General features: G+C 40.1%; 1 protein-coding gene across 2 annotated transcripts in view; it reads right to left on the bottom strand.

Moving 5' to 3' along the window:
• B3galnt2 (beta-1,3-N-acetylgalactosaminyltransferase 2) overlaps positions 1–15,755 on the bottom strand; it is a 39,428-nt gene that overhangs the window by 20,748 nt on the left and 2,925 nt on the right. For both annotated transcript variants that reach the window (XM_076572936.1, XM_076572937.1), the window contains exons 2-4: positions 12,156–12,303; positions 6,027–6,127; positions 2,454–2,650 (exon numbers count right to left, since the gene is read on the bottom strand). In XM_076572936.1, coding sequence (XP_076429051.1) covers positions 2,454–2,650; positions 6,027–6,127; positions 12,156–12,303 — 446 coding nt within the window. The remainder of the gene's footprint in view (positions 1–2,453; positions 2,651–6,026; positions 6,128–12,155; positions 12,304–15,755) is intronic.

Below are 15,755 nucleotides of genomic sequence, written 5' to 3'. Positions count from 1 at the left end.
CTAACCAGATATTCTTTTTTGAAAGATTGGTTTATATACTTTATGTATATGGGTGTTTTGTCTATATGTACATTTGCACACCAGAAGAGGGCATCGGATCCCAAAGGGTTACAGTTATAGATGGTTGTGAGCCACCATGTGGGTGCTTAGAATTGAACCCGGGTCCGCTGGAAGAGCAGTCAGTGCTCTTAACCACTGAGTCATCTCTCCAGCTCCAATTTTATAATTTTTTTAAGACAAAAATTTGAAATATGTAGCTCTGGTTGCCCTTATACTTGTGATCTTCAAGCTCAGCTTCCCTAGTGCTGGGATCTGAGGTGTATGCCAACATCCCTGGATGAAAAGAAAGACAACTCAAGAACACTGCAGAAGAGCCAGAGGATGGGGAAGAGTGCTGTGAAATGCTGTCCTCTGGACATGACATGGTGGCTGCACACAAAACTCACAACAGTGGTTACAGATTCTATCGCAGAGGTGGCAGTAGGTCTGAGAGATGGCTCAGTGGTTAAGAGCACTGGCTGCTCTTCCAGAGGTTCCCAGCACCCACAAGGTGGCTCACAACCATCTATAATAGGATCTGATGCTCTCTTCTGGCATGCAGGTATATACGTAGAGCACTCATACATAAAATATATATAAATAAAAGATTCAAGGGAGATGGAGAAGCTGCTGAGGTCCCACCCTTAACTGTGGAGCTCCTGGCAGTTGATGGTTGTGAGAAGACTCACTTTTCTTTTGAAGTATGACCACTGGTAGGTTCCCCATGGTCCCCCAGTGGATGACCCCAAGCCCATGTTCATATAACAGCACTTACTGGACTCAGTGGGTATAGAGAGGAAGAAACAGAGGGAGGGTCTACCTATATAGCCCTAGCTGGTTTAAAGAGCTTTAGTGACTAGACTGGCCTTGAACTTATAGAAATCCTCCTACCTCAGACTCCTGAACATTGGCATTATAGTTCTGTATTTGACCTTGTCTGGCTTCAACAAAACTCCAACCAACCAACCAGCCAAGAAAAACTGAAAAGAGGCTTCTAGTAATAACAGACCAATTGTTATCTACAGATAACAATGAACTCTGGAAAAACATAAAAAACATCTTAGCCAGATGTGATAATACCCACCTGCAATCCAACACACAGGAGGCTAAGACAGGAGGAGAATTTCAAGTTTAAGAACAGCCTGGGCTGTCCCATCTCAAAAAAGAAAAGCAGACCAATAAGGAACAACAACAAAGATCTGAAAGAAAATGGAATTCAAACACATGCAAAACCTGGAAGAGAATCAAACCATGAAAAAAGGGAAACTGGGTCTATTCTATCTTTCCCTTAGTGCTCTTTGTTGAAAGAACAACTCTACATAGATTAAAAAAAAAATCTGAGGACACAGGTGGGATAAAAACATCAGCTACAAGGAAAACTCACAAGCAGGAAAAGTTCTCACAAGTACAGAGGAGGGGGAGGGAAATGGAAGGGGGGGTGAGCTTTGATTTCTTCATATAGACTCCGCCCTAATCTGAGGCTGACTCATGAAAGACACATTTGAAGCAGAACCCAGGCAGCCCAAGTAAGAGCAAAAAGAGCCAAGTAGGACTTGAACTGTTGTCCACTGCCAGGAACAGTTTAGAATCTCCTCCAGACAACTTAACTGCTTGCTACTACAAAACAAGAAAAAAGGAATGGACACTCTTTGAGGGATATAATGAGAGGTCCTGGAACAGATCATTCACAGTATCTGGTGTTACTAGTTGCTAGGCATAAAAGAAAAACCTACATCAACAGAAAAGGCAATACTACCAAGATAGTAACCCACAAGGGCTTAGAATAAGCAGACGGAAGTTAAAAAACAAAAACAAAAACTGTCAGCTAACAAAGTAATAGGTTTCTATATGGTGTTCTCATACATGTTTCATTTTGGTTTATTACCAACCCTCTTAACAACTTCCTGCTCCTACTCCCACAGTAGTATTTTGCTCCCCATTGTTGTGAAATATTTCTTTATACTGTAAAGATATGTCACTGTGATTGTTCAATAAAAAGATAAACAGCCAATAGCTAGGCAGGATTTTCATGGCAGAGAGGACACTGGGAAGGAGGAAACTCAGAGGATGCAGAGCAAGCAGCATGGGCATTATAAAAGTAAAGGTAAGTGAGCCACATAAAAGAACGTAGATTAAAAGATATGGGTTCATTTAAATTATAAGAGCTAGTTAGAAACAAGCCTAAGCTATCAGCCAAGCTTTCATAATAAGTAAGTCTCGCCAGGCATGGTGGTGCACGCCTTTAAACCCAGCACTCAGGAAGCAGAGGCAGGCAGATCTCTGTGAGTTTGAGGCTAGCCTGGTCTACAGGGTGAGTTCCAGGACAGCTAGGGCTGTTATATAGAGAAACCCTGTCTTGAAAAAAAAACAAAAAACAAAAAGAGAAAGAAAATCCTATACATGCCAATACACACCTCCTGCTCTGCCTGATACAACTTGACTGTGATGTTCCTCTGAAAGCCAACGTCACTGGCATCATAAAACACTCCAAGACTGGTAATCACAATTGGGTAGAGAACTCGGAAGCTCACGCTGACAACTCGGTCTTCAGAGAGTATGGATGAGGAGGCATCTTCAGGAAAGCTGAAGGCCTCAATTTCCTGATTCAAAACTAAACAAACATTGAGAGCAGTTTTATATCTTCAAATAAATAAAATCCAGACATCTGCATACACACATGTGCAAACACACACAACCCATAGGGGAATACTAAATATAAGTCAACTTCAAGGCATCTACATGGAAGGACTGGATAAACATAATAAAAACAGTACGTAGTATAGTAAAAATGATTAGGAATTTTGATCTTGCTGTGCAAATTCTAAAAATGCTACCTCTTATTAAGCAATTTAAAAGTTTATGGTATGTAAGGAAACCACTGAAGTACAGGAGTAACTGAAATCACTTCAAACAACACTGAGAAACTTGCTGTAAAATATTTATGGCAGATAAGTAAGTCAAGCAGATTCTGAGCACCTACTATCTCGCTTCCTGTCACATCTACACATTACCACTTCCCTTTGTGGGAGGAGTATTATGTCACCAGTTAAGACACTGTAACCCTAAGGGACACAAGTAATTGTCACCAAGTCACAAAAAGTGACAGACTCAGGAATCAGACCCAGGTTTAATGACTCACAAGTCAGTGCTCATTTTACTGGCTCATCACTTCCCTGAACTATCCTTTTCTTTTCAGTGCTGGGAATTGAACCTGGGATTCACTCATGTTAAGCAAATACTCTACCAGAGAGATATATCCCCTGTCAATAGTCCTTTCAAGTTAACTTTTCTAATTACTATAAATGAACCAGGATAGATTAGATACGAGAATATGGCTTATTTGTCAAAACTAGTTTGAGAAATATAAAAAACCTACTTTAAAGGCAAAGTTCTCTGTAGTTTTTAGAACTATGGTTTTCAAACTGCTGATGACCCAACCATTTAAACAAGTATGTGCACACACACTTACTTATAAAGTAAACACACAGACTGTGGCCAGTCTATACATTCATATCAGGGCTGTGAGTCCTATTCACAGCTGTAACTGCATATGCCTAGTACACACAAGGTCCTGGGGTTGATTCCTAGCACTGTGGATCTCACTGAAAACCACTGGATGCCACTCCTCTAAAGAACACAATTAACACACAAAATTCTGCTTTGACAGAATTTACTGAAGTCACCGATATGCTAAGAAAGACAGCCCTGTTTTACAACTGTGACTCTAGAATATGGCCCAACCTTGTACATATAGGGCATTTAGGTCCCTCACTTTAGTCCCTAGAAAGCTATCTTATACTTAGACAAATATTCAATAAAATGAAGATTAACAGAAAATGCTGCCTCTTTCTTGTTAATAGACATGAGCAAGAGAGGGCAAAAGAGATAAATTTTGCTATGAGCTAGAGAGCACTGTCAGCATCCAGACTGGATGACAGCAAGTTTTTTTCTTTAATATATTCGGGGGGGGGGGGGGAGACATTCAAAGTAGACAGAAGCATGTCTATTAAAAACGGGAGGTCAAGTCATTCCTAGACTTTCTTCACCTTAACCAACTATACCTTAAGTTCAAGCTACCTGGAAGAGGAAATCTTGTTGCTTTCACAGCAGCTATTAATCAAACCTTCTAGATATGCAGCAGCAAGATTAATGTTCATGACCTTTAGATACTGAAATAACCAAAATGCTCAAGGGGTAATAAGATATACATATATTAAACAGTGCAGTTCTAAAAACTATGTATTAACTGATGAAAGTATTCTATTAATGGATCTACTCCAGGAGCATCTACTCCTCCACTATCAATAAGCACTTAAGATGGTAAGTTCCAGTTAACAAGTGTTGGGGATGGGACCAGGGCTGCACACTGCTAGGCAGGCACTCTGCCAGTGAGTTCTACCTCCACCCCTGTGTATGTTTCTGTATGTGGTTGTGTGGTTTTAAATTCTCTAAGCTACTACATTAGCAACAACACATCTGATGAGGCTCATGATCCTTTGGCTCTTGACTAAAAGTTAATGGAACCTCTCCTCAGAAGAACACAATTATATACAAAATTTTATCTACAAACCTCTGCTTTATGACAGAGACTAGAATATATGCTCAATTTATTTAAAAAGTGGGCTGGAATCCAACCTATGAAAAAGGCAAGCTTTTTAGCACAAAGTATCTATGGAGTCCCAGGACTTATGCTCAATGTTTTTAGGATTTACTCCACCCTTGTACTAGTCTCCATGAGGTAGGTACTTTTTTTTTTTTTTGATAGCATCACACTCTGTACATCAGGGTGACCTGGACGGAACTCAGCAGGTTGATCTCAAATTTGTGGCAATATTCCTGCCTCAGCCTCTCAAGGGCTGCAATTAAAGGCATGTGCAATTATACTCTTTATTCCTTGCTTACAGATAATGAAATGTAGACTAAGAGGCCACAGACCTAGAATGTGACAGAGCTGGCTTTGGAGCCACAGATCTTCTGCCCATACCTGAGTATTGCCATACTTCTAAAAGTGAGATATATGTAACTATGAAGAACTGGTAAACTTGAAAGTACCAGAATCAGCTGGGTGGTGGTGGCTCACACCTTTAATCCCAGCACTTGGGAGGCAGAGGCAGGCGGATCTCTGTGAGTTCGAGGCCAGCCTGGGCTACAGACTGAGTTCCAGGATAGGCTCCAAAGCTACACAGAGAAACGCTGTCTCGAAAAACCAAAATAATAATAACAAATAAATAAAAATAAAGAAAGAAAGTACCAGAATTCAGACCCAGCACACCCAACAGAGATTTAGAAAGCCTCCTTTAGAACTGTAGCTGAATACAATGGGAATGCTAATAAAATGCTAGTAACAGCCTCCCTGCAAACACAAGACCTCATTAGCATCAGCTTTCTGCATCCCCACCCAGATTCTCACAAACTTAATTCTAAGGAATATAAAATTATTTTTAATATTTCAAACGTTTTCCTGTTTCTTCTGAAGAAGCTTAGTCAATAGTCCATGACGTTTAACTTTTTAAATTTTCTTTTCTTTTTTTTTTAAGTATGTTCTTGATATATTGCGTAGGCTGATTCCTAAACAAAAGTGATCTTCCCACTTCTAGTTCCCCAATGCTAAGATTCTAGGCATGTGCCACATCACCTGGTTTTTAAGCAATAATTCAAAATCAAAGTCAACTCACAATATTTGTATCACAGCTGTTATAAACTGGTAAAATCAACAATTTTCCAAAAGTTCAAAATTCAGCAATCTATGAGTAATCTAATTCTCCAGATGCACCAAGTCATACTGAAGAATACACTAGTCAGTCCTGAAATTCTTTGTCAGTAAAGAATCCCAGAGACTCCCTGAGAGACTAGTCAGTCTGTCAAAAAGGCTGGAACACAAATTTTGATGACAAACATTTAGTTGGTTAAAAATAGACTCTCTCCCATAAAATTTAGCACCTCGTACTTGACAACTAACATAGACGGCAGCCTGGAGGACCACGCACCTGGATTGGTGATGTTGAGCAGGCGGCAGGAGTAAGGATCCTCCCTGTCTTCCACAGGCACTTCACAGCCACGAGCACCTATTATGAACTTCACAAGCACACTGAGAGATGGGTTGGTATTAATGTCAGTTATGGATCTTCACTTCACACATACCCATTTCCTCATGCTCGTTTCAGACCTTTGAGACACGAGCATTTATGAGGGCTGTTCTCTAACCTTATTTTTCTAGCCTGCTAACTACTGAATGACTTTATATGAGCCTTCTTCTGTAATGCTAAAGCAAGTGTAAACGTCTGGCCTGGCTACCAGCAAACGTTCAATGCCAGCTAGCAACAGATCACAATAATATCAACTTCTCAGAAACAGCACTTTTCCTTTTCTCTTGCTGGACTAGTATTTATGTAAGAGGAGGCCCTGCAGCTCCCAAACCTTATGTCACTGGTTACCCTGTGACCTGTTACCCAGGGTTTTATCCTTCATCTCTTCTTGGTCTGCTCATCTTCTTACTCCCTGTCCTCTGACAACACTAATTTATTCCTGTGGCCGTAACTGGTACAAGAAGGATTCTTGAACTAGCACATCTAGTGTCAACTCATCCTTACAGGAATTGTCTAGATTACCCACAGGGAGTTGAGTTCTGAAGTGCTGGCTTAGGAGAGCTAGTTGTCAAATTTTCAGCAATTTTGTAAATGGTTGAGTACAGTCTTGATTAAATTACAGAAACAAATATATTTAAAACATGGGAATCCTCAAGTTCCCCATACTTTTGTTTGATGGAATATATTCATGGTATATATCTTTTCACAGTTCTACACCCAGTTATGTCACAGTAGTTGCTTGAAATTGGCCTTGGTGAAAATATTTAAACCACAGAAATTGATAAACAATATAAATAAGAACTGAACTTCTTATATCACTGTTTGTCTAGCATGAAAGTATGAGAAAATGATAGTAATGCAGATTAAAACTAAGTACAATAGCTCTTTAGTCATTACTTTGTGAATAGTACTTTTTCAATGTCCAAAACCTATCAGCTGATTCAAAGAAGTCATTGACTTCATTGACTGAGAATAAAGTACTGACATCTTAGTAAACACTTTAGTCTTACTTTAAAAAGTTTTTTTTTGAACATTTCATTATTTTTATGTGTAGGTGTGTTTTGCCTGCATGTACATCCATGTACTACATCCATGCACTTCTCATGGAGGTCAGAAGAGGGTAGTGGGTCCCTTGGGACTGGAGTTACAGACAGTTGTGAGCTGCCATGTTGGTGCTGGTAATTGAACCTGGGTTCTCTGGAAGAGCAGGTAGGTAGGTTCTTACTCAGCCACATCTCCAGCCTTAAGTTTTATTCTTTAACTTAAAATATTTACCTCAGAGCTATATGCCTTTGCTGATTCCAGCCATAAATTCATTACAGATCTAATGTCCTGGCAAAACAGAAGCATTCTATGTCAATTAGCTAGCCAAATAGAATTTACTAATTTGACAGAGTACTGCATGAATGTTATTACTTATCAATTATGCGCTACAATTCTTTATATCAATAAAATTATGATAAATCTATGTATATATAAGCACCCTTTTTCTACAGAGAGCCATTCAATAGACATTTAGAGAGGACACCACAGCCTGTGGGCACCGGAGCTCAAACACATCCACAGCTGAGCTTTCTTCTCTTCCCACACAGTCCTCAGCACCTGACTGAAGACTTCACAACTCTCCAAGTCAGACAGCTGGCAGTCACCGACACACCTCCTGTTCTTTCTGCATTCTCTGATGAGATCACCACTAAGGAGTCACACTCCTCAGCAGTTCTTGTCTCAACAAGTCAGCTTCTACACACTGCTTGCCAGGAGCAAACAGTCCACTGCTGACCTCACAGCCACAGGCCTTTCTCCTTCCCCATCTCTTAGTCTTCTCTTTCTCCTTCCTTCCCAGGCTTCCCCTCTGCTCTAACACTCACCTTCAACAACCCCCAGGATACATGACTGGTGTTTCTCGAGCACCCCAGGCTATTTAAAAAAGACTGATTTTATCATGTTCTCTGTATGTATGTAAGTGTGTGTGTGTGTGTGTGTGTGTGTGTGTGTGTGTGTGTGCGCGCGCGCACGCGCGCGCCTGTGCTGCCTGTTGAGTGTTACTGCAGTGGCCAGAAAAAGGAGTTGATTTCCTGGAGCTGGAATTCCAGGGGGTTGCAAGGCATCTGATGAAGGTGCAGGGATGAGAACTCAGGTTTCTCTGGAAGAGCAGCAAGTATTCTTAACTGCTGAGCCGGCCGGGCTATTTCACATGTCTCTCCATGGTAGCACATACGGCATTATCACACCTAGTTTTATCTACTAAACTTCAAGGCTCCTAGGCTCCAGCTCTATTGTACCTTTGTGTTTTAACACACATAGTGCATGACCTGCTTAGAACAATAAATACATTAAAGTGACAAGTTACAGTCTATTACAGAGGCTTAGAATCAAACACAGTTCTCATAAATAACAGAGTTTGACTCCTTTGGTAAAACACAAGATATTAAAGAATGTCATAACCACAGAATGCATCAGCTTTTACTACTGGCCAGCTAGGCAAAACACCTTACCTTATGTAGACAATTAGCATTTGTAATTAAGACAAACATGAGTGAGTATGCTAACTAAATTATACATGTTCACCATTTTTTTTTTTTTTTTTTTTTTTTTTAGCTAGCTTAAATAACCTTACTAAATCCACGTAACTATTATGCCCTAGAAAGTTATTTTTGGGCTTTCAATCTGTTTTTATATAGACAATCCATTTCTTCAGAAAACAAACACAAGCTTACTACATTTAAATAACTGCTACAAAAGCAAATGAATTACCGGTTTAAATTATATTGATTATATTTAGTTCTGAGGTATTCATTCAACAGCTGTTGAGTACCTCACTCTTGGTCAGGCCAGGTTCTAGATACTGCAATTCTATCAGTGGGAAAAAAAAAGGGGGGGGGGGGCTGAAGAGATGGCTCAGCAGTTAAGAACACTGGCTGTTCTTCCAGAGGTCCTGAGTTCAATTCCCAGCAACCACATGGTGGCTCACAACCATCTGTAAGGAGATCTGGTGCCCTCTTCTGGCCTGCAAGGATACATGCAGACATTACACTGTATAATAAATAAATAAATAAACCTTTAAAAAAAAAAAGAGCCTACCTCCTAGTGGGGAATGAATAACTTACAAATGTATTACACGTGCCAGTTGGTAATACATGTATTAGTAAAGTCAAGCAAGGGCAGACAGTGGTGAAGAAGTAGAGTGCTATTTAATCTGAGACTGTCTGCTAGGGTAACATGGACCAGAGACCTGAAGGAACGCTACCATGAAGACACTTAGTGAAAGGGTGATCTAAGCAAGAGCAAAGGCTCTGAAGCAGAAGCTTGTATAATGTACCTCGTAGGGGGTAGGGTTGGGGGGGAATGGGAAAGACTACATCATATGTTTTTCTCACATACAGAACCGAAAGAGAGAAAGACAGAGAGAGAGACAGAGAGAGAGAGAGAGAGAGGAAAGCATAAGGACGGACTCTTTGGGAGGAACTAATCATAGGAAGGATGAGAGGGTGAGGATAAGTATGAGCAAAGTACAATGGCAAACTTTTGAAAATGTTGTAATGAAAACCACCATTATTTTGTATGCATTTAAAAAAAAAAATCAATCCTGGGGTGTGGAGGCCCAAATTACTCAGGGTCTGAGAATCTGAGCTTGCTTTACCCAGCAGGGCTGCATAAGGGGATGGATCTGACCACGGGCATGATTACCAGGTGTTTGGAAGGGTCTATACTTGGCTGTACGGTGTGTTTTGCTCTAGCAAGGGGGAGGTCTTTTGCCCCGCCCCTTGGCATTGTTATAAAAAGCCCTTTTGAAGAGGCAGAAGGGGCTGTTGGGTATTGACCCAGGTTCTTCCGAAGCTATCCTGTGTTTCTGTCTTTCTCTTCTTCACTATCTTTCTACCTAATATTTCTTATCTCTCTCTTCTCACAGGAACCTTGGAAAAAGTGGGAGCTGGCCTCCCACACTGGGACATGAAGGAAACACAGTAAAATACTTACATAGAGAAGGTGATGGAGACAAGGTCAATGACTACTATGATTTGGGATTTTTATTTTATTATATTTCTTTATTTAGAGACAAGTGTCATGTAGCCAAGACTGGCCTCAAACTCAGCATACAGCCGAGGATCACCTTCATCTCCTGTCTATGCCTGATAAGATTTCATTCTAAGAAAGGAAAGACAACAGACACAGGCACACGTGCATTCACGCACACACATACACACACAAGTATCAGGGGAGAGGTATGAATTGAGAATTAACAAAATTTGACTAATCTTAAGAGGATCATTCTGGTGTGGCAGATAGATGGAAAATATAATGTGGAATACAACTAAGATAAAAGCAAGCAATCCATATAGGGGAACTTCTGCAATAATCCAAGTGACAGGAAAAGGTAGTATAGGTAAGGAAGGCAGTGGTAAAAGGTGTGAGAAGTCTGGTTTTGGGTATGACCTAAAAGCTGCACCAAGAATATGTGAACAGTTGGCATGGGAAGTAAAAGCAAGGAAAAGCAATATAACACCATGAATTTGGTCTGAGCAGTTGGTGGCAAGTTCTTTTTTCTTAATTTTTTTTATTATTTGTTTTTATTTATTTATTTTTCGAGATAGGGTTTCTCTGTGTAACAGTCCTAGCTGTACTAGAACTCACTGTGTAGACCAGGCTGGCTTCAAACTCATGGAGATCCACCTGCCTCTGCCTCCCGAATGCTGGGATTAAAGGCATGCACAACCACCACCCGGCTGGTGGCAAGTTCTTTTTGGGCATGACAGCAAAGACCTACTGAAATTCAAGCTCTGTGGTTTTAGGGCCATTCCTTGCTAGGAACAGGATTTATTATTGCAGTCATGTACTAAGGAAACCTACCAGGAAGAGGAATGGAAGCTGTCACGAGGAAGATAGGAAATCTATACATGTTCACTGTCGGTGACAAGAAAATTCCCAACTGCAATTTACCTCAACAGCCAACCAAGAAAGTGACAGTTTACTACAACCCAAGAGGACTTTCTCTGCTACTGTCCCAGTGTTTTCCCATCCTAGGCAGCTCAGCCCCATGCCTCTCTCCTCAGCTCCTCACTGCAGTCTTAGATGCTCATATTGAGAAGGACTCATGTCCTCAGTACATGACTGTAATAATAAATCCCATTACGTTACAAGGGAAAGGCCTCAGAATCACCTCCAGAACCTGAGTTTCAGTAGTCTTTCCCACCATGCCCAGTACAAACTCTCATCAACTGCTCAGAGCAAAATCATGGTGCTATGTTGGTTTCCCCTGCTTTCACTTCCCACACCAACCATCCCTGACCAAAAGCCGGGCCACCGACTATCAACAGGAGAGGCAGTGCAAAGCCCAGTTCTGGGAGGAAAGAATATGGCATGCCACGCACACCATGCATTCTACCACTAAAAATACTATACAACTGACAAAAGTGAGGTTACTGAAAATACTCTAGGATGCCAACCCAAGAAGATACTCTTTCTTTCAAGTGCTTTCAGGCTTAAAATCTTCATAAAACTTAGCTGGGCGTGGTGGTACACGCCTTTAATCCCAGCACTTGGGAGACAGAGGCAGAGGCAGAGGCAGGAGGATTTCTTAGTTCTAGGCCAGACTAGTCTACAAAGAGTTCCAGGATGGCCAGGACTGTTAAATAGAGAAACCCTGTCTCAAAACAAACAAACAAAAAAAAATCTTGATAAAACTTACGTCTAAAACTCAGAAGGAAGTGGCCATTTCTCCCCAAAGAACCATGCTTCTAAATCAGTCTCTCTTTTTAAAAAAGATTTTACATGTTTAAGTGTTTTGTCTACATGTATGTCTGTGCACCACATGTGTGCAGTGCCCAGAGGTCAGAAAGGAAATTAGATCCCCTGGAACAAGAGTTACAGACAGTTGTGAGCCACCATGTAGGTACTGAGAATTGATCCTAGATTCTTAGCCAGTGTTCTTAACCACCAAACCGTCTTTCTAAACCCAATATCTGACTTTTAAAACTAAGGGGTCTTTTTTGTTTTTTCAAACAGGTAAAGGAGTAATTCAGAAAAACCTACCGTTGACTTAAAGTAGGATGTTGCAGCAAATGCTTCAGCCAGGTGTTTCTAATCACATTTCGAAGTTCATGGTTATTTCGAGCTGATAACACACCAACTACCACATCATAGTGACTAAATTTCCACTGAGGAAATAAGGCTGATTGACCTATAAGTAAACAACATAGATTGCAAGTCAGTCACATCTCAACTACACTAAACTCAGCATATTTCATAAAAAGTTTATTACAAATAAAACATGCTTATGCTTCTAAAACATACAGATAAATAGAAACAATTTAAGGGGAAAAAAAAAACCCATAAACCCAGCATCCAGAAATATGTACAACATACTGGCATTCAGGCTTTTGGTATCTCATATGTATGTATACATCTATATATCTATGCTAACATAAGAAGGATTTTCAAAACAAAGAAGTTTATAATAAGAATCACCTGTGAAGCTGGGCGGTGGTGGTGAACGCTTTTAATCCTAGCACTAGGGAGGTAGAGCCAGGCAGATCTCCGTGAGTTCGAGGCCAGCCTGCTCTACAAAGTGAGTTCCAGGATAGGCACCAAAACTACACAGAGAAACCATGTCTTGAAAAAACAACAAAACAAAAAAAAGAATCACCCGTGAAAACCAATATGGCATAAACAACAAATAGTAGGCAGTAAGAAAGTCAATTAGGCCACAGTCAGAAATCCTGGATCCTTCACAATATTTACTATGAGAATGTTTGGGGTTTTTGTTGTTGTTGTTGTTGTTTGTGGTGGTTTGAAAGAAAATGCCCCCCAAAGGGAGTGGCAATATTAGGAGATCTGACTTTGTTGGAGTACAGCCTTGTTAGAGAAACTGTGTCACTGTGGGGGCAGGCTTTGAGTTCTCATGTATGTTCAAGACACCGCCCAGTTCTCAGACCACTTCCTGTTGCCTGCAAGATGTCGGACTCTCAGCTACTCCTCTAGTACCATGTCTGCTTGCTAGCTACCAGGTCCCACCATAATGATAATGGAACTGAACCTCTGAACTGTAACCCACCCCAATTAAATGTTTTCCAAGTTACCATGGTCATGGTGTCTCTTCACAGCAATAAAAACCCTAAGATACCTTTGTTGTGTTTTGAGACAGGGTTCTAACATATAATCCAGACTGGTATTTCAACTCCTTCATAGGTAAAGGCTGGCTCTGAACTTTCAATCCTACTACTTTCATGGCCCCAATACTGGGATAACAGGCATGAACAACCATACTTGGCTGAGTCTAAGTTCTATGATCTTGCGTGTCAGTTTTTCTTAAACATAAAATGACTATAGTATTTCTCATAAATATGCCAGACATTATCACTGCATATACACAGACACACACTTCTATAGCCAGCTAAAACTTCTGTTACAAACCAAATGTTCTAAAGAATGAAGTAGCAGAAGCAACATTTGTAGTAAAAAATAAAAAAGTCCTTTTACAAAGTATGTATACAGCTCACTTTTTTTGTTTTGTTTTGTTTGTTTGTTTGTTTGTCTTGTTTTTTAAGACAGGGTTTCTCTGTGTAGTTTTGGTGCCTGTCCTGGATCTCGCTCTGTAGACCAAGCTGGCCTTGAACTCAGAGATCTGCCTGGTTCAGCCTACTGAGTGCTGGGATTAAAGGCATGTGCCACTGCTGCCCAGCTACAGCTCATTTTTTACTGTTGTACAATCTAATGGGCAGGATTCTATTTTAATTTAAAAAAAAAAAAACTCATTCTTAGAAATATTTCAGAAGAGAGGCTATGTCTTTCTTTTTACTGCAAGTTTTTAAGCTTAAGAGCTACCAGCTTATACAGAGCTCTAAAAAGGATTCCATTTCATCTTTCTCCAGTGGTGGGAACTGATTCAAAACGTTTTTAAAAGTAAATTACTGAGAGCCAGAGATCTCACTACATTGAATGCAATGTTTTCATATGTTGTAGGTGCTAAGTAGTCAGTCTAAAATGCAACAGAAACATGTTGATGCCTTTTCCAAAAGACTTTCTTTCACTTTATATACTCATCACAGTTACATGGTACAAGCATGGAAACATAGCTTTGACTCCAGTATACAGAAGCATGAGGGGAGGGCAGCTAAGACATAAGCACTAAAGGACAAGTCGTGAAAGGAGGCAGCAACCTCTGGAGGGAACAAAAGCCCAACTTCACTAGAAATCGTTTGAATTACAGCAACTACACACTAGATTCCTTCTACATTTGAAGTGAAAGATTTCTTATATGGTAAAAAAAAAATCAAATGATAGGTACTTCAAGAGAATGCTGACAATGATCTCAAGATAATAGCTAGTCTGCTTCACTGCTGGTAGGACTGTAACCTGCAAGTCCTTTACAGAGCATACTGGAGTCAGACTTGCTTTTAGTCTCAGCACTAGGGAGGCAGAAGTAGGTGGATCTCTGAGTTTGAGGCCTGTCTGTCTGGTCTACATAGTGAGTTCCTAAACAGACAGGGAGAGCAACCGTCTCAAAACAAAACAACCCCACAAAAAAAAAAAAAAAAAAAAAAAAAACTCAGGGCACACTTCAAATATACATTCAACACTTTAGGAAGATGGGGATTTTGCTGACATTTCATTCCTCAAATGCTGTCCATCTTGATTTTTGAGGTAGGCTCTTCACTGATCCATCCAGGCTGGTGGCCAGTAAGCCCCAGGATCCTCTCTTTACTTCCTCAGTGCTGGGGTTACAACTGTTTACCATCATGCCTGGCTGAGATCTAATTCAGATCCTCATGTTTGCTGTAAGACAAGCATTTTACCAACTGAGCTAGATTCCCAACCCCATAGTATTCCTTTTTAAAATTAACATGAGAGTGCTCAGCTTGTAAAAATGTATCAGCCTGCACAGTCACATGCCTGAAAAGAATGTATATGAAAAATCAAAAACATTTTCAAAATACATTTTCAAAACAGGTATTAGATTGAAAATAATCTAGTATGAAACATCAAAAACATTTTCCAAATAAATTTTTCAAACATGTAACATGTATTACACTGAAAATAATCTAGAAGTACAGATCATGTTTCTTTCCTTTCATTTAAAAACAATTTCAACTTTTCCTCCACAGAACTTGTTCCCCTTTATGAAAGAAATATATTTAAATTATTAGGTCCTCATGGCACGTAAACAGATGATACAGGCAGAAAATTAATATCTTCTCAGTTTTATTCTCTTGATTCACTCATTCAAACTGAGCATTTCTTATGTCTGCTGTGCTAATTAGCACAGGCCCACAGGGAACAAGATCTCCACAATGACAGGAATAACTCACAGCCCCAAGCAAGCGCCCCAAGAGCAATGACTATTTATATTAATCAGTAATCCATCCTGAGTCTGGCAACCTGCTGGGCTTTGCAATGACTGTGGACATTAAAGTCTAAGGAATGCTGACCTCGAACATGATTGTTCAAAATAAGCCTAAGAACTCATTTAAAAAAAAAAAAAACCAGACAGACAAACTCATATGTATGCTCTTGGATGGCATCCATCACAATCAGGCAGAAATCTTGAAAATGAGGAAAACATAAGAGCCCATCACAGATCAATTATTAAATAGTCACTGCATCACTACAGTGTGCTCTTGCCAGCTTCAATGA

The sequence above is a fragment of the Peromyscus maniculatus genome, chromosome 5, assembly GCF_049852395.1.
Source record: "Peromyscus maniculatus bairdii isolate BWxNUB_F1_BW_parent chromosome 5, HU_Pman_BW_mat_3.1, whole genome shotgun sequence".
Lineage (NCBI taxonomy): Eukaryota > Metazoa > Chordata > Mammalia > Rodentia > Cricetidae > Peromyscus > Peromyscus maniculatus.
The sequence above is the reverse complement of the archived record's forward strand: the minus strand, read 5'-3'. Positions and strand labels throughout refer to the sequence as shown.